The sequence below is a fragment of the Doryrhamphus excisus genome, chromosome 15, assembly GCF_030265055.1.
Source record: "Doryrhamphus excisus isolate RoL2022-K1 chromosome 15, RoL_Dexc_1.0, whole genome shotgun sequence".
In the NCBI taxonomy this organism is placed as follows: Eukaryota; Metazoa; Chordata; class Actinopteri; order Syngnathiformes; family Syngnathidae; genus Doryrhamphus; species Doryrhamphus excisus.
The window spans coordinates 1,340,004-1,367,211 of record NC_080480.1 but is presented as its reverse complement, the minus strand read 5'-3'; the positions used below and the strand labels follow the sequence as shown (position 1 = coordinate 1,367,211).

Here is a 27,208-nt window from a genome sequence, read left to right as displayed (position 1 = left end):
GATAATAATAATAATAATAATTATCAGAGCAGCGTTGGATTAAATCTTCAATTGAGCTGATGTAGCATTTCTAAAGTGGTAAAAGGTTTACAGATGTGTTCAGGCCATGTTGTTGCAATATAGTCTCAGGAGATGGCGTTTGAGATTCAAATCTAAGGTAAATGTATGCTTCCTTTATCTGGATTAAATCCACTTTATAGTATTTTCCAGCGTCATTTGCTTTTGGCGCTTTCCTCAGACTCGTCCATCCTTTGATGGCTGGATGCGAGGAGGGAGGGCCGCATTGGTTGAGCATTCCTGTTGTCTCTGAGGTGACAGACACACAGAGGCACTATTGACAGCGGCTCTGGACCCCACAGTCCGTTCAAGCTGGAATGTGAACAACTCACTCACACAGAAATAAATCCAGCAGAATTCCTCAAGTTTGTGTATAGCTTTTATCGATCTTTGCTCAAGTTTAAACAAACGGCCTAAACACACAAGTGTAATGGTCATGGTTTAGCTTATTTTGAACATGCTTGAGAAAATGACAATATAATAATACAACATGACTGGTCACACTTGCGCAAGTCAACATGCCTGAAAAGGTGAAGCAGAGGTTATTTAATCTTATCGCAGGGAAAGAAAAGAATAAAGAATGTGTCATGACCAAATAGATCACTTATTAAATCAGATGAAGCAATTTCAGTTGGGAATGCTGAAGTTAAAATGCAGAAATATTGCAAAAATGTGTTGAAATATATTCATTGACAGAGGATCGAACCAGCAATCACCAGGATGGGAGCTGACCCTGCATTAAACAAATATATTCACTAACAGAGGATCGAACCAGCAATCACCAAACTGGGAGATAACCACCCTATGACCAAATATATTCACTAACAAGGGATAGAACCAGCAACCATCATGCTGGGAGTCGACCCCACTATGACCAAATATAGTCACTAACAAGGGATGGAACCAGCAACCATCAGGCTGGGAGATGACCACCCTGTGACCAAATATATTTACTAACAGAGGATGGAACCAGCAACCATCAGGCTGGGAGATGACCACCCTATGACCAAATGCATTCACTAACAAGGGATGGAACCAGCAACCATCATGCTGGGAGATGACCCTGCTGTGACCAAATAGGTTTACTAACAGAGGATGGAACCAGCAACCATCAGGCTGGGAGTTGACCACACTATGACCAAATACATTCACTAGCAGATGGAACCAGCAACCATCAGGCTGGGAGCTGACCACACTATGACCAAATATGTACATTCACTAACAAGGGATGGAACCAGCAACCATCATGCTGGGAGATTACCCTGCTATGACCAAATATATTCACTAACAGAGGATGGAACCAGCAACCATCAGGCTGGGAGTTGATCACACTATGATCAAATATATTCAACAACAAGGGATGGAACCAGCAACCATCATGCTGGGAGATTACCCTGCTATGACTAAATATATTCACTAACAGAGGATGGAACCAGCAACCATGAGGCTGGGAGTTGACCACACTATGACCAAATATGTACATTCACTAACAAGGGATGGAACCAGCAACCATCATGCTGGGATACAACCATGCTATGACCAAATATATTCACTAAGAAGGGATGGAACCAGCAACCATCATGCTGGGATACAACCACGTTATGAACAAATACATTCACTAACAAGGGATGGAACCAGCAACCATCAGGCTGGGAGTTGACCACACTATGACCACATGCATTCACGAACAGAGGATGGAACCAGCAATCATCATGCTGGGAGTTGACCACGCTATCACCAAATATATTCACTAACAAGGGATGGAACCAGCAACCATCAAGCTGAGAGATGACCACACTATGACCAAATATGTTCACTAACAGAGGATGGAACCAGCAACCATCAGGCTGGGAGTTGACCACACTATGACCAAATATGTACATTCACTAACAAGGGATGGAACCAGCAACCATCATGCATGTACTCTTCAACCAAATACAAGAATGAACGATGAATGATGTTAATATCCTGCAATATATCCTTGCATGTTATTATTCACAATTCAAAAGCATCTGTTGGTTTTATTTCTATGTTCGCTGCCTTGCGAACCAGCTCGTCACACAGCTGACCCCCCACGGTTCCATCTATGACTCAAACCCGCCGGCTGCACATAATCGGCCCTTTGTGCGCCCGATGAGTGTCTTTTTTGACTTTCTTTTGGACAACAGAGGGATGGGGACGTGAGTAATTGGGACAGATTTAAACATGGACGCATGATTTAGGATTCTTTCGAAGACAGGAGCGTTCATTGTTGGCCCGACTGGTGGAATTGGAACTTTGTGCAATTTGAAGTAAGACATTAATACGTGATATTTGCATTCTCCGATTGGGTTGTCATGCTGATAAACGTCTTGCCTTGACTTGACTGTGTGCAGTGTTACAGTGATGAAAATGTTAGCAGCATTGCAGGATGGAGCAAAGTTGTTATTCCTGGAAGAAAGCATGGAACAATAATAAGACAGGCAGACAGACAAATATAAAAAAAAGATGTATTGTCATTTCAACAACATACGATGCAAACAAACAACCAAAGCACCAATAAAACCAAACATAAACAGTGTATCATCTCTTTTGTTTTGCCCGTATTATCATAACTACATTCATATGAATTCACGTCGCCGTGCTGCCTTTCCTTTCTCCCCCGGTCTGCCCCAACAGCCGGGTTTGAAATGAAGTTGGAATTACAGGGTGGAGCTGTCTAAATGTGAACTCCACCACACGTTAGAACGGCAGACCAACCGCTGCAGATACATTTCCAGACACAAAAACAGTTTAAAAATGCAAACCATGTGCTTAAAGTGGTCCCAAACAGAAACAGAGCTAGCTACGCAGAGTAAATAAATGGAACACTGCTTGTATGCGATACATTTAAACGATATTTACATGTAGGATTCATAGTGATTTAATTATGCTAATTTTTTATGGGGAAAAAATGGCTTAAAAATGGCTTGAATGATGTACAGTTTACAATAAAACAGGCAAGAGGAATGAGCCCTGTGGGACGCCACACTGGATAAATGTTAACAAATGAGGATTGATAATCTATACTTGATAAGATAAGATAAAATAAGATAAGATATGCCTTTATTAGTCCCTCAGTACAATATTAAAAAAATAAACAATATAAACAACTGCTTTAATCTCTACCAGACGTGTTATGTGGGATTATTCCAATTTGTTACATTCTTTTTCTGACATGTATTTCAATTTTTTTGTACTTGTTTACCAAGACAAATTTTGAAATTTAAATGTAAATTCATCAAAAAATGACAATAAAGACTCCTACAATTGTTCATACAGTACTTATATTTGTTGTTGACCTCCACCAAGGCTGTTAGCAAAATTGAAAAACAAAAAAAATAGTATATTTGTTATATTTCTGTATGTCAGTCCATTCTTTTCCAAAATAATACATCTTAGTAAGTCAGTAACATAAATATGTGATCATAAAATGATAATAAAATCTCCATTATACACTTCACCTGCCTGTCATTGAGTGTAGTTTATCAGTTGGGGCATTTCTGTTTTCCTGTAACAAACAAGCAGAACAAGTGTAGTGTGTTTACATCAGGGGTGGGCAAATATTTTGACTCGTGGGCCGCATTGAGTTAACAAAATTATGGGGGGACCAGAACACAAACTATTTTATGCTTAGAATTTTCCTTGAATTCTTTGTCTAATTGTAGTTTTTTAATTGATATTTATTTTCATTCATTCATTCATTTTCTACCGCTTATCCTCACGAGGGTTGCAGGGGTGCTGGAGCCTATCCCAGCTGTCTTCAGGCAACTGGACTGGTGGCCGGCGAGGAGCACTCATTGTCGGACACACTTTGTCAGAGCTCATACCTATGGACAATTTGGAGTGGCCAATTAACCTAGCATGTTTTTGAAATGTGGGAGGAAACCGGAATACCCGGAGAAAACCCACGCATGCACGGGGAGAACATGCAAACTCCACACAGGGATGGCCGAGGGTGGAATTGAACCCTGGTCTCCTAGCTGTGAGGTCTACGCACTAACCACTCGACCGCCCTCTATATTTATTGTATTAGTTTTATTTTTTTCTCATGTCCCTTTTTTCACTTCAAAGCCATCTGGCGGGCCGGATTCAAACGCTTGGTGGGCCGCATGTGGCCCCCGGGCCGTAGTTTGCCCACCCCTGGTTTACATTACGGTTCAGCAAACAATCTCATAATCGTGTGCGTAATCACCAACGCACTCTACCAAACTCTTTTAAACGTTTGCAATGAAGAGAAATGAATACTACATTATATAATACTACATTACGAATACTACAAACGAGCCAGGCATGTGAATACCGGTGGTGTGTTTAGAAAACAACCCTGACTTCCCACCTCATTTGTGCATCCAAACAAACAAGCATCGGCATGAAGCGTTTGAGTATTTCTAATTGCTTTGCTGTGACCCAGAAAGCGTTGTGGTCCAACACCACAATGCTCAATTGTCTCCGGGCCAACTCTCAGCTTCCATGAAGAGCAACCCCCCCCCCCCCCCGCCATAATAAAAGCGGTCACATCGTACCGCTGATCTGTTTCACTTTGTGAATAGTGGTCCCGAAGATTGACATCTGGAGTTCAAGAGAACATGAATGTAAACTTCATCAGTCCTCCTGCGCTGTCGAAATGACTTTGGGTGTCGGTGAAGAGTTCATGCTTTTCCTGTAAAGAAAAGCTCTCATCTTCTTCATCCGCCTCCCTTAATGTCCTCCTTGAGCTTCAGTTTCTGGCATTTTTATCAGTGTTGGATGGTCGCTGCCTTCCAAATGGGAGTCAAAAACGTAGGAAACACTCAACTGTCAAGGTCGATGCCAACTTTTCACCCTCTCTCCCTATCCCTATCACTCCTCTCATCTGGTGGTCTTCACCCTTCCTGCACATTGACTGGTCTTCGCAGATGCTGGCTGATGTTGCAACCACTAAATGCCCTCCCAGAATCGCAACAAATGTTATTCCAGTCGTGAAGTCAAGTCAAGTATTCCTCAAGTATTCCTCAAAATATCAATACAGTTAGTAAATGGAATATTTTTGCATTTAGAGCATAGAAAACCTGTTTATGACTTTCTAAATTTGATTTTTAACATAGTTAGAGCCCTGTAGACATGGAATAGCACACCTATAGTCACCTTGACACGCCCATTATTCATTTTTTATAACTCATTGCGCAACTCTGATGCAGCAGGGACTCGAGTCGGGCTGACCAGCTTGCAAGCTAACCTTGAATTTAATTTTACCACTTCCACACAGAATGGGAGGACAACTTACTGTGAGAGAAGTATTTGTCTAACAATATTTTTATTCAGGCATCCGAAGTCCTTACTGCCCAGGGTCCATTGAGGACCCGACAGCACATTCTAAAAATATCTTTAAAAAATAAATAAAATTTATTAAAATTGGAAATATATTTGTAAAAGCTATTTTTCTTGCTAGCTTTTAGCATATGTAAACAAACTATCAAGGTGGCCATGTACACTCCCGCATTAGACCATACTTGTCAAGAAGAATCTTTGTAGAGAAACACATTAGCCGTATAGCTTAGCCCTCTACCAATTGTATCTGATTTTTTTTCATCTTAAAATTGATCATTTCATCCCTCCCCTCATTGTCTTACTCCTCCCACTCTTCCACTTCCATCCCCCCCATTCCACTTGCCACCAGCAGAGCCAGCGTGCCGCTGCACTGCACTCATGCAAACTTCCTGTCCTCGCGGGAATAAAGACCACAAACTGAAGAAAAAGTATGCTTTGGGTGGAGGATGCTTATACTTTACAGTATCTTAAGGTAAGCAATGCATGCGAGACTACTTCCTGTTATACTACTTAACTGGATGTTTTTTTTTTTTTTATTTCTGTTTGCAATGTACTCACAATGTATGCGAGTTGGCATGCAAGTGTGAGCTAAACTATCTAGGAATGAATTCTGCAGGATGCAACAAAAAAAGACACATCCTAGTACATCCTAGTACATCCTAGTACATCCTAGTACAGGGGTGGGCAAACTTTTTGACTTGCAGGCCGCATTGATTTAACAAAAAAAGGGGGGGGGGGGGGGGCAGACTATATATTTTACACGTAACAGTCCACCTGGTATTATTGTATCTGTAAAAGTGTCATGCAATCTGCTATTATTATTTATTATTTTATATTTTTATTTAAATATTTTATATGTAAATATTTTTATTTAAATATTTTATATTTAAATATTTTTATTTAAATATTTTATATTTAAATATTTTATATTTAAATATTTTAAAATATACTTTGGAAAGAACGGACGGGCCGTATTCAAACACTTGGCGGGCCGGATGTGGCCCCCGGGCCATAGTTTGCCCACCCCTGTCCTAGTACATCCTAGTACAGTCATTTTGGAGGCATCGTTACTGCAAACCTAGCAGTGATTCAAACGATTCCTCCCTAATTGCATCCAAAAAGGTTGGTCGGCGGGGGCATGGACGTTTCAAACAGACGCATTCCTGTGCCCGGCCCCCTGAGCGTTCATGAACTGCTCCTCTCTGTTTATGTTTGCTAGGTAGGCATTTCCTCAGGCGCTCTTTGTCGCGCGGCGCTATTCAAAAGCTGTGAGATGTTTGCAGTTGGCCGTGGCTTGGCCTCGCTTCTCCTCACTTCTGTTGACAGACGTGCAGCGTCAGAGAAAAGAAACGTTTGCAAAATGAGTGAATGATGACAAAGGTTAAACAGACCATAAAGGCGGAATAGGGTGCTTAGTCTCGTGTTTGTTTTGAGGTGTGTATTTATTTTAAAGGCTCTTTAGTCACTTTGATGTCAGGTGACGTTTTGCCAGAAACTATTACGTTTTGGAGCAGATCCAGATAAAGGCTAGGATTTCCATACATCCCTACCCTTGCTTCATATCAGTCACAGTTAATAGTCGCTCCACTTTTTGCTTGGAGTTGTTTCAGAATTTGGGATTACTTAAAGATTTAAGGGTGATAATCCAAGCGCCAAGCGAGTGGCCAGTAAGAGTGGCACCTTGCCCAAGGTGTTAAATCACAGCTTGGACTGCAGCAGCTTTATCGCCACTGACTTCAGTTCTATGTGGCATTAATCCCGTACTCCTGGTCTTGGGGGGTTGGGGTCACGTGACAGGAGCTTACAACTCTTATAGCGTACCCAGAAAGACCAACGTTTCAACTTTCCATTTGCGTCGCGGCCAATCAGGAACAAGCTGTTGGACACCGCTGGCCTATGCCATCATCAATAAACATAAGTATATGTTAATTATTAATTATTATTATTATTATTATTATTATTATTATTATTATTAGGTACTAGACACGACTGTGATTCCATATTTAGAAAATCAATATTTTGTGAGTGAGAGTAGAGAACATTATTAATATTATTAGAGCCCTATAGACATGACATAACACCCCTATAGTCCCCCATTTACACTTGCACTACCCAATATAGAAGACATAGTAAGTGAAAATAAGACTCATGCTCATTTGTGTTGCGGTGATTGGTGATCGAGATTTTTTTTTTGGGGGGGGGGTCAGGAAGTGACATGAGTAAGAGGTTCAGAGTTGAGTTTTGGCTTAGGGTGGGATACAGCCGCAACGGTAGCCCATGTTTAGGATTATTGTGCCTGTTGAGGGATCATTAACTGCAACTGCAATTAAAGCCTGTTGTTGCGGCGATCAAGTCTGGTGCTTGTGTGTCTCACCATTACATTACATTACAATACTACATATCAGCACGTTGCCTTTGAATACGTCCTTTAAATATGTTATATTTAATACATTTAGACATTTTTATGCTTAAAATTATTAATGTAGGCAAAAAAAAAAACATACAATTTGTGTTCCGGGGGTAGGGGAGCTAAGTGGGGTGTGGACAGGAAGTGGGGTTCTAAACTTTTATACGTGTATCGAGTATATCAAGCAAGAAGGAGCCTATCAAAATAAAAGTCTTGTTTCATAAAATGTGTGTGTATATATGCAGTATGTTTTAAATTGAGACAAAAATAAAGTACTTCGCATGGAGGGGAGGGGGGTGGGGGGTACAAAATAATACTTGATCCGACATGATGCATCCTCTGACAAAAACTTTCCCAGCATTGATCCCGTCCATATGCATAACATATGAGTCTGTTTTCTATTGGTTGTCCCTAAATGAGCTGAATGAAAACAGACCAGCCCCCCCGACCTGGAAACTAGAGAAGTCAAGGGATTGAAGAAGGCACAGAGCAAGTGAGGAAGTCACAGGTGGGGGGGGGGGGTTAGACAGAAGAGATTAAGAGCTAATCCAGAGCACGGACAGTCCCACAGAATCCTCATCTTTGTGACAGGGAGACTCAGACAGAACTGGATTACATCGTTTTTCCGCTTTGTCCTTTTCCCGGTATCACCACCATCTTTTTTTTTTTTTCTTTTCACGTCTTCTCCAAAGTGTGGCCTTCTCGGGTGAAAGAATTCCGGCAAAACAAGATGGTGACAGGATGTGATGCCACACACGGATAAACCTCTTCAGTAGCAGACGTTGCGTGACGCCGGATCCACTCTGCTGGACTTTGAATGACTCGCAAGATTCTCCCAGGAAGCCAAGATCCTTCCAACACAAAGGAACCTCGGCCGGGGAGCCATGTGACATCTGGCGACAGTGAGAATTCCTTCTTTCTATCTTTGTAGCTTTCATAACCACTTGTAGAAGGTAAACAGACCAAAAACGGTTCCACACTAAAAGAATTGGAAAAGAAGCTAAGACATGTCTGTGGAGATTCTCACTCACGGTCACGTCACGGTAATCCCAAAGGGTGGCTTTGAGCCAACTGGACTTGACTCGGACTGGACTGGACTGGAGTTTCACCTTTAATCCAAAATACTTCTTTACTTCTTCCCAAGGAATGAGACAGTCTTTGGGGGAGGGATGCAAACCCTTATTTCGTCCATGTTCAGAATTTGCATGTCATTGTCCTGACATTCCCACCCCAAAACCTGACCCCCCCCCCCCCCCCCCCCCCCCAAATATTGTCTCATTCCACAGGAAGCGTCTCATTCCAAGCATTCCGAGACCTTTTGTTATGCAACCACCACAACATATATGGATGTCATATTTGGTCTCTCTTTTTTCCACAGTGGGGTCACAGTGCTGGAATTGAACGGATCTTCGAATCGGACTTGGGACATTTTCCACTCAAACGTCAGATAAACTTCCGACATTCCGACATTGCCATGAGTCTAGGAAAACTCCCCGGGATTAAAGCCCTCGTGTCCGGCTCTCAGGACCGCCGTCGCTTCAAGAGTGAACTCTCCGTGGACATGATCAGCCCGCCGCTGGGCGACTTCCGCCACACCATGCACGTGGGGCGCGGCGGGGACGTGTTTGGCGACACCTCCTTCCTCAGCAACTACGGAGGCGGAGCCAAGGAACCAGGGAGCCCGGACTCGGCCAACAGCTCCAAGTCAACCGGCTTCTTCACGCGCACCTTCAGGCACATACGGAAGAATTCCGGACCACGGGGTGAACTCCGGGACTTTTCCTCGCCGCCGCCGCCGGACATCTCGCCCATCATCAAGAACGCCATTTCTCTGCCTCAACTCAACATCGATTCCCCAAACGGGTGCCTGCAAAGAGCCGTGCTCCCAAACTCCATCAGCTCCACAGATGGCTCCATCTGCACGTATGGTGAGACCATGGGGATGGGGGGGGGGGGGGGGGGGGGGTTGCTAACCGTACTGTTTTGGTATCATAGGCGTGGCTAAAGCTTTTCTCAATACTCATAAGTCATAAGGAAGTCATAAACACAATAAATTATTATATTATTATAGTTGGGATTTTTTTGACATACATGTACACCCATAGTGTAGTGCAGGGGTCTCAAACTCAATTTACTTGGGGGGCCACTGGAGCTAGGGTCTGGTTGAGACTGGTTTTACAAAAAAAAAAAAAACGCATTTATTAAAAACAGAAAAATTAATAAACTTTGCTTTGGTTTCGATTTTCTACAATAAAAGCTCTGATAAAACATTCCACTGTTCTCAAATATCTTACTTTTTATTTTTCTACACAAAATAAGATGAAAAATAAATAAACAAATCAAGAATAAAGAAAATCAATCAATCAGTAATAAATAAATATAATAATAATAATAATAATAAAACAGCAAATAATAAAAACTTAAGAAACCACATATAGTTGGTGGGTAGACAAATTATTTTTTTCAGATTAAAATTAAAGCATTATTAGAGCCCTGTAGACATGACAAAACACGACTATAGTCACATTTATACTCTTTTTTTTTATTTACAACATATTGCGCAACTGCAGGGTCTCGAGACACATGCTAACTCGCAAACTAGAGAGCTAGCCACCTCAACGGTAGCCTTCAAGTTATTTCCTTTAAAACTTAAATAGGTCAAAAACTTACCACTTCCACACGGATAGAGAGGATAACTATTAACAGTTATTTAACCTTTAACATGAACATCTGGGTACGTGATACCATACAGCATACATATCAAACTTGCGCGGGGCCGCACTGACATTAAACTTTCATATCAAGGCGGGGGCCTCAAAGTAGTGTCCTGCGGGCCACACTTGGCCCGCGGGCCGCGTGTTTGAGACCCCTGACTTTGACGTATATTTTTGTTGGTCCAAATATTATACATTATTCTTTGCACTGTGCAGTTCTAACCACTCAAACTGCAACCACAATAACAAACATGCAGTTGTTATCATCTTGGACATGACTATATTTGGAAAGACATATTTTTTTCGTCAGTACCTCCGACCCACTTAAGGCTCCGGTGTTAAATGAATGAATGAATGAGAATAAATCGAAACCTAACCGTACAGTACGCCATGATGGATTGGTTGCTGCTCGCCACTCTGCAGCCGTGCACGCAGCTTGAAGGGTTGCAGACAAAAAAAAACAAAAAAAAACAGGACAATAAATGTCAGTACACACACACACACACACACACAGTGGGGCACTTTGTTGGCCTTCTTTCAACATCATTCCCACAATCCTCCAGGACAACCGGCAAACAGGCAAGCTTCTTGTGACGGGTCTCAAATCACCTGGGCAACACCTGCAGACGCTTATGTTGATAATTAGAAACACACACAGCTGGGGGAGGACACTCTTTATTCATATGTGTGTGTGTGTGTTTTATCTCCTGAGAGATTTCCATGTAGCAGATACACCAATGGAAATCCCCCTTTTTTTCAAGAAGAATGGTCCACTCCAAAGGAATTTGCAAGCTAACGAATGTGGCATGGGGACTTTGGAGTTCTTTTCTTTTCTCTTTTTTATATGCATTTGTTATGATATGGTTTTACAACAATACTTACAGTATCTAAGGTCCACTTTTTTATTTTATTTATTTATTTATTGGTTTTTAAGGTTCACTTTTCTAGCATTTAGCCTTCTAACAGGAATGCCATTACCAAGAAAAATCAGACGTTAAAATGCTTGGTTTATCTAGTACATTTCACATCGCTATCTCCAGTATTACATAATTTAGATAATTTAGATAATTTAGATAATTTAGATAATTTTAGATAATTTAGATAAAATGTAGATAATTTTTTCACAATTATCTAAGTACAGATAATTGTGAAAAAATTATTACTCTGCCAATTTCTGGTGAAAGAGTCAAATTAAAACGTACAGTAATGGCATTACAGTAATCCCTCATCACAATTTTGCATCTACACTCCATCAAAAATACATAAATTAATAAATCGTGCTGTTTTGTTGTTGAATGTGGCCTATATAAGAATGAAAAATGGAATATTTCAACATATTTATGCCTACGGTAAGCATTTTCAAGCATAGAAAAGGCTACTTAAATAAATAAAATACAATCTAAGGCATTCAGAAGACGCATTCAAAGACGCTGTGTATGTAGTACTCAACACTGGTCACTAGGTGTCAGTCATGTTACTGTAATATTCAGATACTACTACTAATAATAATAATATTCAGTGAGACACAAGCACCAGAATTGACCACCGGAACAACAGGCTACTGTTGCTAACCCGCATCAAGCTGAAACTCAACTCTGAACCCCAGACATCACTTCCTGTCCGACATCCTACTCGGCTCCCCCAGCACCAGAGGACTATTTCATCCGATAATATATATCGTAAAGCATTGAGCTTGACGCAAAAACGTTTTTGCCGATGGAAGCGCTAGCTACATCATCCATTCGTGCGTCATGCAATGTTTTTCTGGGCGTGGCTTAATGACTCGCAGGTCTTCGCCATTCGCTGATGGAGTAACCCCGAATGTGTTTTGTGTGCGTGCAGGTTTCCAGTCTGGATTTGTTACTCTGCCGCGCTTCTCCCGCCTTGACAGACAGCTTCCCGATGAAGACGTCCACAGAAGATCCATGCGAGACAACCACAGCAAACCTCGGACCCGCTCCGACTCCCTCACCTCCTTCATCCTGGACCTGGGCCCCTCTCTGATGACTGAGGTTCTGGGCTTGTTTGACAACCGTAGCGGCCTTCAGATGGCCAGCCAGACCACAAAGGAAGAGGAACAGGAAGAGCAGGAGGAGGAGGATGCCGATGATGATGATGAGGAGGATGACAGGTCTCTAACCGAGACTTATGTGAGCCCTGGTGTGAGTTCCACAAACTCCTCGGTGCGCAGCGGGTCATGGAGAAGGAACACAAACAGTGAGGAGCATTCCTGCAGCACCAGCTGGACAGAAGAGGACGGGAGGTCGACTGCGGCGCCTTCCCGATCTCCTCCCGTGTCTCCTCCCAGAGCGGAAGCCGTCATGGAGTCGGAGCGCTTCCAGAGGGCGGCTGATGTGCTGTCCCGGCATTACGGTGGGGGCTCGGTCACACGGAGTTTTTCCAAAACGTCGTACACGTTCTCGGAAGAGGAGGAAGAAATCAAAGTGTAGACGAGGCCAAGGAAAATCTACCGCCGCCATTTTGTACACCTTATTTAAGATTATGTAAGTCATGTGATGATATTGTAATAATAATTATATTGTAATATTGTCAAGGAATTAAAGCAGACCACAGCAGGCACATCACTTTGCATTAATCCTACATACTCACTTGGAATTGTGCAGTACTCATAATCAAGTAAAGTATACATGAATAGAGTTAGTATGCAGTACATGAGTTAGTCAGATTTCTTCTGCAGTTAAGTGGAGCCTGAACACATCATTTGAAATGGGAAAACTATTCTGTAGATATACTATCATAAGATTAACGTGGACATTCATGAACGTTTTTAAACATGTTGGCTGGTTAAATAAACTTTCTCATAATGGAACATGGTTTAATTTAATACCCACCCTAATATTGTTTTGGCCGTTATTTATCCCGGGAAGTAAGATATGAGTTGTAATAGGAAAAAAATGCTCTGAAAAAAAGCGTTCATCCCAAACGTCTTTCAGGGCTCGCTTCCGAAATGTCGTTTAACAAAATAATACAACAACATTCCACTTAGAAAAGTGGAAATAACATAATAGGTCCCCTTTAAGAAAAAAGTCAAAATTGTAAATGAAAAAAACAGCAAAAATGAAGGACAAAAAGACCAAGTTATATACCGTATTTTCTGGACTATAAGTCGCACAAGGCCAAAAATGCATAATTAGGTATAAAAAAAACATACATACAAGTCGCATTTTTTGCAGGTAATTTATTTTACCAACTACTTGACCAAAACAGACATTACACCATCTTGGAAGGCAAGTTCTAACAATAATAAACGAATATATAACAGGCTGAATAGGTGTAAGCTATGCTAACACAATGCTTATTCAGCTACACAAAAAATAAACATAACATAACATAAACACTTTTTTCATGTATAAGTCGCTCTGGAGTATAAGTCGCAGGAACAGCCAACCTATGAAAAAAAGTGCGACTTATAGTCCGGAAAATACGGTATATTGGCTTTTATGCTGAAAAACGATACACCGACATTGCCCAAATCTCCATTTCCGATACCGATATGTGTATCGGTATACTGCATTTTGTTTTTAAATATCGATTTTCATGATCGGGAAAAATTCTGATATTAATCTTGAACGATATCACATTTTGATACTGATATTGTGTGGATAATCATTTCTATTTATACAGCTATATATATAAATTATTAGCATATCTTGCATCGTTAGCTCGTTTGTTAATTAGGCTATATTATTTTACTTACGCAGCTAGTAAAATCAGTCAGCGGCTTTGGGCTGTTTCTCACATTTAATGCATTTCCAGAACAGTCAATCAAACAGTATATTGTGCCCCCCCCCCCTCCCCAATCTGAGCCATACAATGTATTAAGTTGTACTGCATGTTTTAGGCGCACTACAGAGAAATAAACATAATTGTCAATGGGGTATTACCAGAATATTTGAATTGTATTTAAATGTTGCATTGAGATTTAGGAAGTAAATTGGGACCAACATGCAGCCATTATGGTTGGATGGAGCTTAGCAAATCTTTAAGCAGGTAAGTTTGAAGTCTCCTGTGATTCTGAAGTAGTTGATGACGTCCATATCGACTCGGTTGGGAAACTGGATTTCATGTCCATTAGGGAGTTCCACTTCGAACATGTCACCGGCAAGCTTCAGCACAATCTGAGTGGAAAACATTCCCGTATTCGGTTTTAAATCTTCCCTTTATAAAGAATGCACGTTTTTGCCGTGGTTGCCTCACCCTAACATGCGTGCCTCTCTGCAGGGGGTTGTGCATTTCCCTTTTCTCATCCCCCCACACACCGGCAAGCTTTGAGTTGCACACCACGACGGCTCCGTCCGTGTCATCATGGAAACGGGGATTAAAGTGCAGAGCCAGGTCCTCTGCATCATAGCCAAGGTCAATCTGGAATCTGGGAAGATTCAAGTACAATGAACACAAACAGTCTGAGTGTTTCTAGCGTCCACGGTGCAGCTCACCGCTCAGCTTCAGGCAGAATCTCTCCTTTTATCTTCAGCTGATCCCCAACTTTTAGGCCGACGTTGCTCATTTCAAGTTTCTGGCAGCAAATATAAAGTGATAAAGTTATACAATAATTGGAACGTGGACAAGATTACACACCCAATCTGTGTGAAACTCACCATGTTCATTTTGGATGTTGTCTCGTCGCCTCTACAGCACAAATGTGTCAAGTCGCACTTAAAAGCACACACCACCGTAATTATTAACACAATCAGTGACTATCTTTGTTGGGGTCAGAAGATCATTGATCACATCAACTCACAGTCACACTAATGAAGAGGAGCTAATCTGGTTTAATCCGTTTACAGTGAGTCTGTTCCTTGTATGTTGGACTTTTAAAAAAAAAGGTATAAAAAGACAATCTAGCTGACAACACGTTTCGTTTTTTTTTAATTTAATGCATATCATGTCATATCAATTGTTGGTGGCGCCCCATCTTCAGCACACTATACTGCCATCTAGCGGTTACAAGTTTACAATGAACAAGTTACTGTACTTGCAATAGTAACAACTAACTTACCCTATTATTATTTTTCATTTTTATTAATAATTAAGTTTAATATTAATACCTGTTACATAATATTAATCATCATTATCGAAAGTTTAATGTGTTTCACATTAAAATCCAGCATTACCGTCGCTGGCTTCCCCCAGACTTCCGCTCCACACCGGAAATGACGTCAATAAGTAAACAGTATTCCTGTCATTGGAACATATTTCTATCCATTTCCACCTAAACTCAATAGAAAACGACGCATTTGCGATGTATGTATAGCAGGGGTGGTACATCGGTTGGCTTTTAAGGAACTGGTGTCATTTTCTGTAAAAGTAAGTAGTTTTACAAACGTGTGTTTCCACCTGCCGCACGAGCGCTAGCTAGCAGCTAATTAGCGGGGTTAGCAATTTGGCAACGTCACTGGACTGAAATCTACGTATATTTATACACACTTGGCTAGCTCGGGTAGTTTATATGCAATGTAATTAGTTGCAATTAATTAATTGGGGTATTCTATTCTGATAAGTAGAAGCGAAGCAGCTTTGTTTTGCTCTCAAGCACACAATGTACTACTGTCTGTCTTAAAATGATTATCCATTCAGCGACAATTAATGGTTAACAGTTTCCAAACACAATTATTGATTGTTATCATCACTAACAGGTTTCCCGGACACCAAAGTGAGGCTGCTTGCTATGTTCACAGAGATGGAGTATGAATTGGAAGAGGATAAATTGTGAGTTATGCCGTCTACCTATTATTTCTACATTACAATGGATCACATGACATGTGACACAACACGTGACACTACGTTACAGAGGGATACCTACAGTACCTGGGACTGTATGTCTGAAAAAAGATGCTAATAACCTTATTGGGATCAGCATTGGTGGAGGGGCTCAGTACTGTCCCTGTCTCTACATTGTTCAGGTCGGTGCAGTTCAATTTAATCGACATTTTTTAATAAAAATTATTTTAATAAAAAATGTCTTGTTGCTTTTTAGGTGTTTGACAACACGCCTGCAGCCTTGGATGGGACGCTCGCTGCAGGTGATGAAATCACAGGTGTCAATGGCAAACCGGTCAAGGGAAAAACAAAGGTGGAAGTGGCTAAGATGATTCAAGCTGTACAGGTACGATATTTCCATAAAGGGAAGTAATGTGCCTATATATTTTTATGTTTACATAAATAATATATCAAAAAAAGCAACACAAATGGATAAAATGAGCAGAACTTACAGTTTGCGAGGAGTATGAGAACAGTTCCAGCAAATCCAAACGACTTGAAGAGAAGAAGAGCTCGACTGGTGCAAACCAGCTCAGCACAGGAGGTCATTGCATTGGTCACAGCGCGGCTGTGTTGTTTTTGCCATCCATTGTTATTGCCCAGGGAATGTCATGACTTCCTGCACGGGATGACAAAAGCGAGGTTTAGTATGTGAATCAAAGGATTAGCTTTTCATGTTACGGTCCATTCTGTATTATAATTATTTGTTGAATTAAATCCTTGCGTGACGGAATGACAGCATTGTTTGTAAACAAATTACATTTCCATTTGAACTATTTTTGTATTATTATTTAATTTTTCAGTCGGAAGCAGTCATCCAATACAACAAATTGCAAGCAGACCCAAAACAGGGAAAGTCCCTGGACATAGGTTTGAGCCCCAACTGATGCTTTTTCCTCCACTCCACTCTGTATAACTATGATCACACATTTTATTCAATGTTTGCATTTCAGTGCTGAAAAAAGTCAAACATCGCCTGGTGGAGAATATGAGCTCGGGCACCGCGGATGCACTTGGACTCAGTCGAGCTATTTTATGCAATGGTGAGATTGTCATATGATTGATTTACTAAATGCAACTAAATATAATGAAGTTTATTATTCATTTATTGTACAGATGGACTTGTTAAAAGACTGGAAGAGTTGGAGAAAACGGCAGAACTTTACAAAGGTAGAACATCTGTAATATAAATTATAGTTATAGTCCATAACAAATCTACAAGGTATGATTCTAAAAATGCTGATCACGTGACTAAACGTATATTGCCAGGCCTGATGGAGCACACCAAGCGACTGCTCCGTGCCTTTTTTGAGCTCTCACAAACACACCGAGGTGAAATAGCACAGTTGCCCGACATTTGTTTACTTTTTCCTTAAAACACCTCCAGCCTCTAATTCACATGTTGATTCAACTCGCAGCGTTTGGAGATGTTTTTTCTGTCATCGGAGTTCGAGAACCCCAGGCTGCTGCTAGTGAAGCCTTTGTGAAGTTTGCTGATGCCCATCGCAACATTGAGAAATACGGCATTCAGTTGCTGAAGACCATCAAGCCTGTGAGTACACGTCAAGCTGATCTTTAATCGTCCTTGGAATTAGTCAGGTCTGATGACATTTGACACATGGTTTCGTTTAAAACCGTCAGCGGTGAAAATAGTAGCCGCCTTAAGCGATGTAACAGTGGTTTTGTGCTGTGCAGATGCTCCACGATTTGAACACCTACCTCCACAAGGCCATACCAGACACGAAGCTCACTATCCGCAAGTACCTGGATGTCAAGTTTGAATATCTGGTAGGTTTGCGCCATTCTGTGCAAATTATGGTTTAATATTGTGTACCCACATTTCATATTTCTCTCTTTTTGTCCTAAGTCCTACTGCTTAAAGGTGAAGGAAATGGATGATGAAGAATACAGCAGCATTGTGAGTGATTGACCCACTTTTGAGTTTTGAGTCGTCCGATACGTGAAGCAATGCGACTAAATATGTCTTCCAACAGGCCATGGGAGAACCTCTGTATCGGGTGTGCACGGGAAACTACGAGTACCGCTTGGTGCTGCGGTGTCGGCAGGAGGCTCGTGCTCGCTTCGCTAAGATGAGGAAAGACGTTCTGGAGAAGATCGAGCTTCTGGATCAGAAACATGGTTTGTTGGGGTGTTTTTATTCACCATTACTTCGAATTGATTTTTTTTTTTTTAAACACAGACTGTAAACCTTGCAATCCTACCTGCAATACGTGTTCCCAGCGTCACTCGTTCCCTCCGGTATCATCGGAGTTGAACAGCTGCCACAGTCCAAGAAGTCCAAGTCAGATTAAATGATTGCTACTTCAAAATATTAGTCACAGTATTAGCTTCTATTGCAGAAATGCACTAGTTCCTGTTTTGGCACTTTAAGCATCATGGGAAGTGTAGTACCTTTATCCATAAATTAGCTGCATTGTTTAAGATCCATGTGATAAAAGTATAATCTGGAAGTTACGGTAAAATAGTCTATTTTTCCCCAACCTCTAGTCCAGGACATCGTCTTCCAGCTCCAACGCTTCGTATCAGGCATGTCCCGATACTACGACGAGTGCTACGCCGTGCTGAAGGAGGCGGACGTGTTCCCCATCGAAGTGGACCTCTCCCGCACCACCATCAACTACAGCAGCCAGTCCTTTACCTACACCGATGAAGAAGAGGGCGAGGACGGCGGGGGAGGAGCCAAGGAAGGAGAAAGCAGCGAAGGCGTACAGGCAGAGAACGGCGGCGAGAAACTGATCGACGACGAATGATGACCGTCGGGGTTTAGATTTTCAGAAGGGACCTTTGACGGTGAAGACTACTGAAAGACGCTGCTGTTGCGCTTTAAGACCTCTTTTGGTGTTCTGTGTTGCGTACTTTTTTTTTTTTAAACATGCTTTTTCCTCCATTGGTCAGTTTGACGAGGAGTCGCTATGAAAGAATAGGAAAAGGCTTTTTGCTGCTGGAAAGTATGGCTAAGCTCTTGTGATTCATTGTGCCTTCTTCTCATTTTATGCCGTGTTGGGTTGGGACTGTGGTTCAGTGGGCATACTGCAGATCGCTGACGTTTACCAGCGATTCTTACATTGTTGCATCTTTTAGTTTGCTACTAATAGTTGGGCCAACGAGAGGCGGTGCCATATCTGTTACACCTCTCCTTTTTTCAGTTTGGAATGTTTTTCTTCTTGATACATTTTCCGCTGCACGACAAGGAAGCTCTGGTAAAGCTTCACAACCAAAGTCTTTAATCCAGGTCATTCCATCAGTTGCTATCTCGTGCTAACTTTATTTTTAGTTTAGTTTTTTTATGCATACAGCCATCAGGTAGTATTTAGAGTGAGGAAATACAATATATAGGAAAACACTACTTGTAAATAACAAAGCTAAAGGGAAATACTGCTAAATATTTTAAAATATACCACTTTATTATTTATTCTTGATTTCCACTTGCCAAAATTGCTTCCTTAAAATATATTTATCTGTCACTGAGGTCTTGTCATTTATGTTCTATCTCTTTGGAAATATTTTATGCATTGTTGTGTTTTTGTTTCGAGGCGGTTTCATGTTCTTCACTGGGCATTTGTCTTTTAAAGGAAAGTATATTTTGTCCATGTGTGCTATTTCAAAATAAATGGATTCGAAGGGATGCATTTGGTGTATGTTTTTTTTTTTATTTGAGACATTCATTATGTCGTCATGACGACGTCAGAATTGTTGTAGGTTTAAATTTTATAAGTCGTATTGCGGTATGTCACAAGCCCCAGTGGCCTAATGGATAAGGCACTGGCCTCCTAAGCCAGGGATTGTGGGTTCGAGTCCCATCTGGGGTGGTATATATTTTTGTGTTTTTAGCATGCTTTTTATTCCCTTATATTGTCTTCCGACTATCGACGTCCTCCACGCGGGGTCTCGTGAACACATGACTCATCCTTACGGTCACGGGATCAACGACATGTTGTTCCCGCCTTTACCACTAGGCGGCTCACTTTGATCCACAATCACTCTCGGCGGTCTTGGACTTTCCCTTCACTTCCTAGCTTTTTTATTTTCCGTGTGCGCGTGACTGGACTCACCTCCTAAGTCTTGTCACAATATGCTTTTTAAAACTTTCTTTGTTTTTGTGTTATTCAATGCTGCCTCCACAGCCGGCGGTAAGTAGGTCATACAAACTCTTACTCTGTGACAGTTGGGTCAAGACATGTTGCTACTTAAGGCAGCTGTTGTTTTCTTTATACTCATAAACAAATACACAATTCATGGGACGACACGTACTGTTGGCCATCTTGATTACACTCGGTTGATATTGTCAGAAAGGTGTTTGTTGACATTGTTATTGTGACTTTAGGTAGCTAAAAACACATAGTAAGATATATCTTTTAGTCCATTTGTCAGTATCATGTGACGACCACAATAATAAACACGGTAAACTCAACATATGGAACATTTTGCATGGGATCGCATTCATTTTAAGTTGAAATATCATGAAGTTTAAAATATGTTTCTAAAGTCGTCATACTATGTGAAATAAAACACACTAAAATAATAACGTTGCAATTCTGGGGAAAATTAGCTTGGGAACATGTTATATTATGAGAATAAAGTCCAAATATTATGGCAATAAAGTCACAAACTTCAAGAAAATGTAAATGTTGTAAATGACAAAAAATATCAATAAAGTTGAAAAATTTTGAAAATAGCCGAAGCGAAGGTAAGACAACAAAAAGTTGTCACGCAATAATACATGAACAAACACGTCGCTTTTCCACACAACACGGCTTCAAATACGACGAGTGGCAATCCAAAAAGGTGTGTCTTACCGCAGAGTTGTTTTATCCACCAGCGAACGGCAGCGGCGTTAAAACGGATCCACGTCACAGTGTTCCAATTGCTGTTTAGCCACATTTACTTCTCCTCGTCTGTCGTTGATTCGCCACCATTTCAAGCCGCTTCGATCTTCCCGCGTCTCCGCGTGGGTGACGTAAGCACGTTGGTGACGTAAGCATAATTCTTCCAATTATCCAATAATCGTTGCAGGACATTCATCCATTTTCTATACCTTTATCCTCACCAGGGTGGGGGCATGCTGGAGCCTATCCCAGCTGTCTTCGGGCGAGAGGCGGGGTCCAAAGCCTGGACAGCCAATCACAGGGCACATAATAAATAATAATAATAATATATTTTATTTGTATAGCGCTTTTCCGAGTACTCAAAGATGCTTTACAGTAGAGAAAACCGAAAAAATAAATAAAAATAGAGTTGAGTAAAAACAGGGGATCGAACCCGGGTCTCCTAACTGTGTGGCCTAACCACTCGGACACAGTGCAGGCTGTGTTTTTAAATCCATATATGGTATCTACGAGGTGGAGTACAAAATCTAAAATATGAAAGAGCATGCATCCCGTAATGCTTATTCCCGATATGCGTATTCCCAATATAAACGGTCCCAAACCCGGTTGTCCTTCCAGAGTTGACAGCAGCCACAGTATACTGGGATGCCCAACACAAGACTGTCCTGCTGAAGGAGGGTCAAATGGAGGTCGGCGGAGATGCGTACGGCTTCCTGAACGACAGCCTGTCCACGACAGGATGGAGTGTCCTGGAGATCCGGGCCGGATACGGACAAACCCCCGAGTCGGATGAGGACATTTTTTACCTGGGGGGCTTCCTTGAAGGCTTTCTGACTGCACGGTAAGTGCTGCTTATCTGACGCCTGGACACAGTGGAGTTCAGGCTGTGACGACATCAGTGTCTTGTCAATCAATATGGTTCCTGTGCAGCCAGATGATAGATCACTACACCAACATGTACCCTCAACTCATCCGTGACCCCACCATCCTGGGCCCGCTCCAGACCTTCATGAAGTCAGTCTACATCACACATCCTGTATAAATGCACGGCAAGTCAGTGCTTGTTTACCTTTTTCCACTCTCGCTCTCCAAGGCAGCAGGACTCTTGGACCAGAGAGCAGGTGAAAAACAACAAGAGTTCTGATCCTCTGTGGAAACACGCCGGCTTCATCGTGGCCCAGATGGATGGCCTGCAAGCAGGAGTTGCAGAATGGGCCAAGAGACAAGGGAAAAAGGTGGTAGCCATTATATTGTTACAGGAGACAACAATGGCGTTGTCTAGCAAGCAGCGCCTTGTAGCGAGTACGTAACTGGATTTAGGTTTTACATGACCAGATCTTCTCTGGAAGGAGGAACCGTTAGCCATCGTTTACCGGAACAAGAATTGTTGAAGTGAAAGTGTGGCCTTCCAGTTGGAGGTGGGAAGTATAGCGACTGCTTTTGTACGTTAAAAAATCAGGACTAGGTGACCCCGTGTGGGCGCTGGTGAAAATGCTTTGGAAGACGTGTTAGTCTGCTGTTTTAGACCCTTGAGACCAGATGGGCCCAAAGTGTGGCCTGCGGCTGAAATTAAAGAAAAAAATATTTTTTTTGTTTTAAACAAAATAGAAAAAGTCAGCACCCTCACTATATCGCAGTTTTTCAGAAATTAAGTTTCAGTTTTGTGGTCGACTATGGTCTATTATTAATCAACACGTGTTCTGGTCACTAGGTGGCAGTAATGACACATTACCTTACATGACGTCAGCATGGCATATCCCCCACAATCAAGTGAATTTTTTCCCCCTCCCATTCAGTGTGGAAGTGGTAAGTTTAGAAGAAATCAATTTGAGGCAAACTGGTTAGCTTGTTAGCTTGCTAGCTAGTGGCTTGTCACATCCTACACAATTGAGTGAAAAAAATTATCCTCCCATTCAGTGTGGAAGTGGTAAGTTTAGAAGAAATCAATTCAAGACAAACTGGTTAGCTTGTTAGCTTGCTAGCTAGTGGCCGTGTCACATCCCATACGATCGAGTGAAAAAAAAATCTCCTCCCATTCAGTGTGGAAGTGGTAAGTTTAGAAGAAATCAATTCAAGACAAACTGGTTAGCTTGTTAGCTTGCTTGCTAGCTAGTGGCCGTGTCACTTCCCACACGATCGAGTAAAAAAAAATGTCTCCTCCCATTCAGTGTGGAAGTGGTAAATTTAGAAGAAATCAATTCGAGGTGAACTGGTTAGCTTGTTAGCTTGCTAGCTAGTGGCCGTGTCACTTCCCACACGATCGAGTAAAAAAATGTCTCCTCCCATTCAGTGTGGAAGTGGTAAGTTCAGAAGAAATCAATTTGAGGTGAACTGGTTAGCTTGTTAGCTTGCTAGCTAGTGGCCACACGATCGAGTGAAAAAAATGTCTCTTCCTATTCAGTGTGGAAGTGGTAAATTTAGAAAAAATCAATTCGAGGTGAACTGGTTAGCTTGTTAGGTAGTGGCCATGTCACGTCCCACTTGATCAAGTAAAAACAAATTCTCCTCCCATTCTGTGTGGAAGTGGTAACTTTAGAAGAAATCAATTTGAGGCGAACTGGTTAGCTTGTTAGCTTGCTAGCTAGCGGCCGTGTCACTTCCCACACGATCAAATGAAAAAAATTATCCTCCCGTTCAGTGTGGAAGTGGTAAGTTTAGAAATCAATTTGAGGCGAACGCTTGGCGTGCTTTAACAGCTACGAGCGATTTAGTAGTCCTACCAAAAAGGTAACAGATGGTCGCTTTTGGTTGCTAACCGGTGCTGCCACTCCCACAGCCGCTGTCCATGTTTGCCGTCCAGTTCCTGAACGCAGTCGGAGACCTGCTGGATCTCATCCCGGCTCTGGTCCCAAGCTCTGCCACGCCGCTTAAACACCCCAAACTTCCAGGGATGGGACACTGTTCTGCTCTCATAAAGGTCAGAGGGCACAAGTGGAATGAAACACATCCACATTTGATCTATGATCCATGAAATTTAGTATTCCATGATATGCAAATCCCAAAGCGTACCGTATCTCCTCAACTGTTTGATGTACCTTAAATGACGCATCATTCCCTCAGACTTGACAAAGTTGTGTTTCCTGTTTCCCAGATGCTCCCAGGCTTTGAGAACCTCCTCTTTGCCCACTCCAGCTGGTACACGTACGCCGCCACCATGCGTATCTACAAACACTGGGATTTCCACGTCACTGAACCTCACACGGCCACCGGGAAACTCTCCTTCAGCAGCTACCCAGGTTAGGCACCAGGAATCCTCGAGTACAGTACGGGTCTGATGGGTCCTGAATGCCTCCCTCCCTCAGGGTTCCTGGTGTCCCTGGATGACTTCTACCTCCTAGGGAGCGGTTTGATGATGACCCAGACCACAAACGACGTCTTCAACTCCTCCCTTTTTGACGTCGTCACCCCCAAAAGTCTGCTGGCCTGGCAGAGGGTTCGACTGGCTCACAGTCTGGCGCATACCGGAGAGGAGTGGGCCAAAATATTTTCAAAGTACAACTCAGGTGAGGACATATGAGAATGCAGTAATACTTTGTTTATCATGGGATCATTGGCATGTTTATAAATGGAATATTTCCACAGTGAAATCATTTAAATGCATTTTAACATTATTAGAGCCCTCCAGGCATGAAGTAACACCCCTATAGTCACATTGACACTGGTTTTCCCCAATATAAAGAGATAAAAATCGGCCATTTAAGACATAAACAAGACTCATGCTAAAATGTGCTCTGGTGCAGCAGACAGGAAATGATGTCATGGGTTCAGAGTTGAGTTTTAGCTTAGCATGTAGCTGCAACAGTAGCCCATGTGAGATCATTCCAACTTGTAATCAAATCCTGTTCAAATCCGGTGCTTGTGTGTCTCCCCCAACATATGAGTTGAGTTGAACTTAGGCCAAAAGGCGTTGGACGTGGTGTCCAAGTGGACAAGTGTGAAGTGTTTGATGCCGTGATACACCCAGCGTGTATAAAACAATCCCAGTCATACTGAATGCGCTGCAGGAACCTACAACAATCAGTACATGGTATTGGACAGGAGCAAAGTGAAGCTGGGCCACAGCGTTAGCGACGGCGCTCTGACTGTCGTGGAGCAGATCCCCGGACTGGTGGAGTACTCGGACCAGACCCAAGCGCTGCGTCTCGGTAAGAACCGCCCCGCACGCCAAGATCTCTTCATTCCGGAAGGTGCTTTGACTTGACCCACGGCAGGCTACTGGCCGTCCTACAACGTCCCCTTCCACCGGAACATCTACAAGCTGAGCGGCTACGAGATGATGTGGCAGGAACTAGGAGAGGACTTCTCCTACGACCTTTGCCCCAGAGCCAAGATCTTCCGCCGTGACCAGGGGGGCGTCAAGGACCTGGACTCCTTGAAGCACATCATGAGGTTCAATGGTGAGTTGAGCTTCATGTTCTTGCATTTTGGGGTCCACTTTGAATGGTTTTATGATTGCCCCCCCCACCCCCCCAGACTACAAGAAGGATCCATACTCCAAAGGGGACCCCTGCAAGTCCATCTGTTGCCGTAACGACCTCAAGACGGAAAAACCATCTCCGGGCGGTTGCTATGACACCAAGGTACGTATCACAGGAAGGTTCCGCCTGAGCGAATACGCTATATACGATATATTATTGTGAGCAGGTGACCGATTTCCAAATGGCGGCCGAGTTCCGCACGGAGGCCGTGAACGGGCCGACCACGCAGGGCGGACTCCCGCCGTTCGTGTGGGAGAAATTCAGCAACGTCAGCCATCAGGGTCTGCCGGCCTACTACAACTTCACCTTCGTCAGGATGGAGCCCCTCCTCTTCCGGCCTTAACGCTTCCTGCAGGCAAGGTAGTGGGGGGGGGGGGGGGGTCGCCGGTGACGTCAACAACGTAGCCTAGCTAATTGATTTTACCAAACTTTAGACTTTGGACTTTGGACTGGACTTGACTCGGACTTTAGCCTGATGACTTGAAAATACTTGATATTTGCAGTGAGTATGTGTAGTACAACGTGTACCCAATACCAAGTATTCAACTCAGATGACCGTTATTATGACAACATCATATTCATCAGGTTATTAACATTATTAATAACGGGTTTGAGAACAAACAACCAGGGGGTGTGGCTTACATTTCAGTTAGCGCCAGACTGTTTGGGAGGCATCGAACGTTCATTCGGGAAAATTAATATACAGTCATCCCTCGTTTGTAGCGCTAATGCTAATAAATCATCAATATGTTTATTCCTTTCTAAATATGTTTTTAAACCATAATTAGAGCCCTGGATACAAGAAATAGCACCCCTATAGTCACCTTTACACTCCTATTATCCCATGCTTACACCACATGGTCGCTCTCGAGAACGGCCACTAGCTCGTGAGCCAACATGTTAGCAAGCTAACCATTCATTCGTTCATTTTCTACCGCTTATCCTCACGAGTGTCGCCGCGGGAGGTGCTGGAGCCTATCCCAGCTGTCCCGAGAGGCGGGGTGCACCCTGGACTGGCGGCCAGCCAATCACAGGCTGTTTTCTTCTAAACTCCTTACTTACCGCTTACCACTTCCACACAGGCTGGGAGGGGAACAGTTTTTTTTCCAATGTCATGTAAGGTAATGTGTCATTAACGTCCTTACTGCCGCCTACTACTAATACTACAAGTATTAGTATTTGTAGATCAAGTATGTGCTGTAGAAAACCACGTTTGTACTTGAGACTTGCAGCCTGAATGACGCTAACCAATGCCGCTGTACGCATGCTAGCAAAAAAAAACAACATATTTTAACGTATCTCAGATCTGTAGTCCACGTGACTTCGAGATAAGCAAATTGGTCGTGATTTCAGTTTTTGTGCCCCCCCCCCGTCCACTTGATTGTTTTAATGACGGTGTCTCACACGCTAGCGGGATCGAACATTTGCATTCATGTGTCTCAGGGTGAAATGAGTCAACTGTTTTGTGTGTGTGTGTTTCTACTGCATGTAAGATGAAAGCAGCGGCCATGTTTGTCATGACCGTCACTCTCAGGGCTCTCAAGCTTATGTTTCCTTTCCGGCTTCCATTTTACGAATAAAGTTTTTACGGTGGTA

The 27,208-nt window shown here is 42.5% G+C and overlaps 5 protein-coding genes and 1 non-coding gene across 12 annotated transcripts in view; 4 read left to right on the top strand and 2 right to left on the bottom strand.

Annotated features, from left to right (window-relative positions):
• zmp:0000000896 (caspase recruitment domain-containing protein 10) overlaps positions 1–11,079 on the bottom strand; it is a 23,722-nt gene extending 12,643 nt beyond the window's left edge. For 2 of the 3 annotated variants that reach the window (XM_058049296.1, XM_058049298.1), the window contains exon 1: positions 10,884–11,079. The gene's annotated coding sequence lies outside the window, so the exon portion shown is untranslated. The remainder of the gene's footprint in view (positions 1–10,883) is intronic. The other variant, XM_058049297.1, reaches the window with a different exon arrangement.
• cdc42ep1b (CDC42 effector protein (Rho GTPase binding) 1b) lies at positions 2,220–14,585 on the top strand. 2 transcript variants are annotated; one of them, XM_058049303.1, is made up of 5 exons: positions 2,220–2,348; positions 5,735–5,857; positions 8,485–8,694; positions 9,171–9,720; positions 12,349–14,585. In XM_058049303.1, exons 4-5 carry the CDS (start codon positions 9,267–9,269, stop codon positions 12,954–12,956), a joined length of 1,062 nt encoding a protein of 353 aa, XP_057905286.1. In that variant the 5' UTR covers positions 2,220–2,348; positions 5,735–5,857; positions 8,485–8,694; positions 9,171–9,266; the 3' UTR covers positions 12,957–14,585. The 2 variants fall into 2 exon arrangements, with proteins under 2 accessions (XP_057905286.1, XP_057905287.1); XM_058049304.1 differs by having other exon boundaries at positions 2,222–2,348; positions 5,738–5,857.
• Positions 13,565–21,263, bottom strand: LOC131103217 (galectin-1-like). Of its 4 annotated transcripts, none has more exons than XM_058049309.1 (6): positions 21,105–21,263; positions 16,740–16,906; positions 15,126–15,156; positions 14,964–15,043; positions 14,725–14,896; positions 13,566–14,645 (listed from the first exon to the last, which is right to left on the bottom strand). In XM_058049309.1, exons 3-6 carry the CDS (start codon positions 15,132–15,134, stop codon positions 14,499–14,501), a joined length of 408 nt encoding a protein of 135 aa, XP_057905292.1. In that variant the 5' UTR covers positions 15,135–15,156; positions 16,740–16,906; positions 21,105–21,263; the 3' UTR covers positions 13,566–14,498. The 4 variants fall into 4 exon arrangements, with proteins under 4 accessions (XP_057905293.1, XP_057905292.1, XP_057905290.1 ...); XM_058049307.1 differs by having other exon boundaries at positions 13,567–14,645; positions 15,126–15,182; positions 21,105–21,262; XM_058049310.1 differs by lacking the exons at positions 16,740–16,906; positions 21,105–21,263 and adding an exon at positions 15,642–15,661 and having other exon boundaries at positions 13,565–14,645.
• On the top strand, positions 15,663–19,938 carry pick1 (protein interacting with prkca 1). The gene is made up of 13 exons (XM_058049302.1): positions 15,663–15,834; positions 16,164–16,236; positions 16,319–16,430; positions 16,505–16,633; positions 17,091–17,157; positions 17,241–17,330; positions 17,404–17,457; positions 17,557–17,619; positions 17,706–17,839; positions 17,983–18,075; positions 18,155–18,205; positions 18,282–18,426; positions 18,796–19,938. Exons 2-13 carry the CDS (start codon positions 16,196–16,198, stop codon positions 19,056–19,058), a joined length of 1,242 nt encoding a protein of 413 aa, XP_057905285.1. The 5' UTR covers positions 15,663–15,834; positions 16,164–16,195; the 3' UTR covers positions 19,059–19,938.
• Positions 20,045–20,117, top strand: trnar-ccu (transfer RNA arginine (anticodon CCU)). The gene has a single exon. It is a non-coding gene; the product is annotated as a tRNA-Arg (tRNA).
• On the top strand, positions 20,270–27,208 carry plbd1a (phospholipase B domain containing 1a). The gene is made up of 11 exons (XM_058049301.1): positions 20,270–20,438; positions 21,753–21,975; positions 22,065–22,148; positions 22,228–22,369; positions 23,911–24,051; positions 24,226–24,370; positions 24,437–24,637; positions 25,139–25,279; positions 25,346–25,531; positions 25,608–25,714; positions 25,779–27,208. Exons 1-11 carry the CDS (start codon positions 20,381–20,383, stop codon positions 25,953–25,955), a joined length of 1,605 nt encoding a protein of 534 aa, XP_057905284.1. The 5' UTR covers positions 20,270–20,380; the 3' UTR covers positions 25,956–27,208.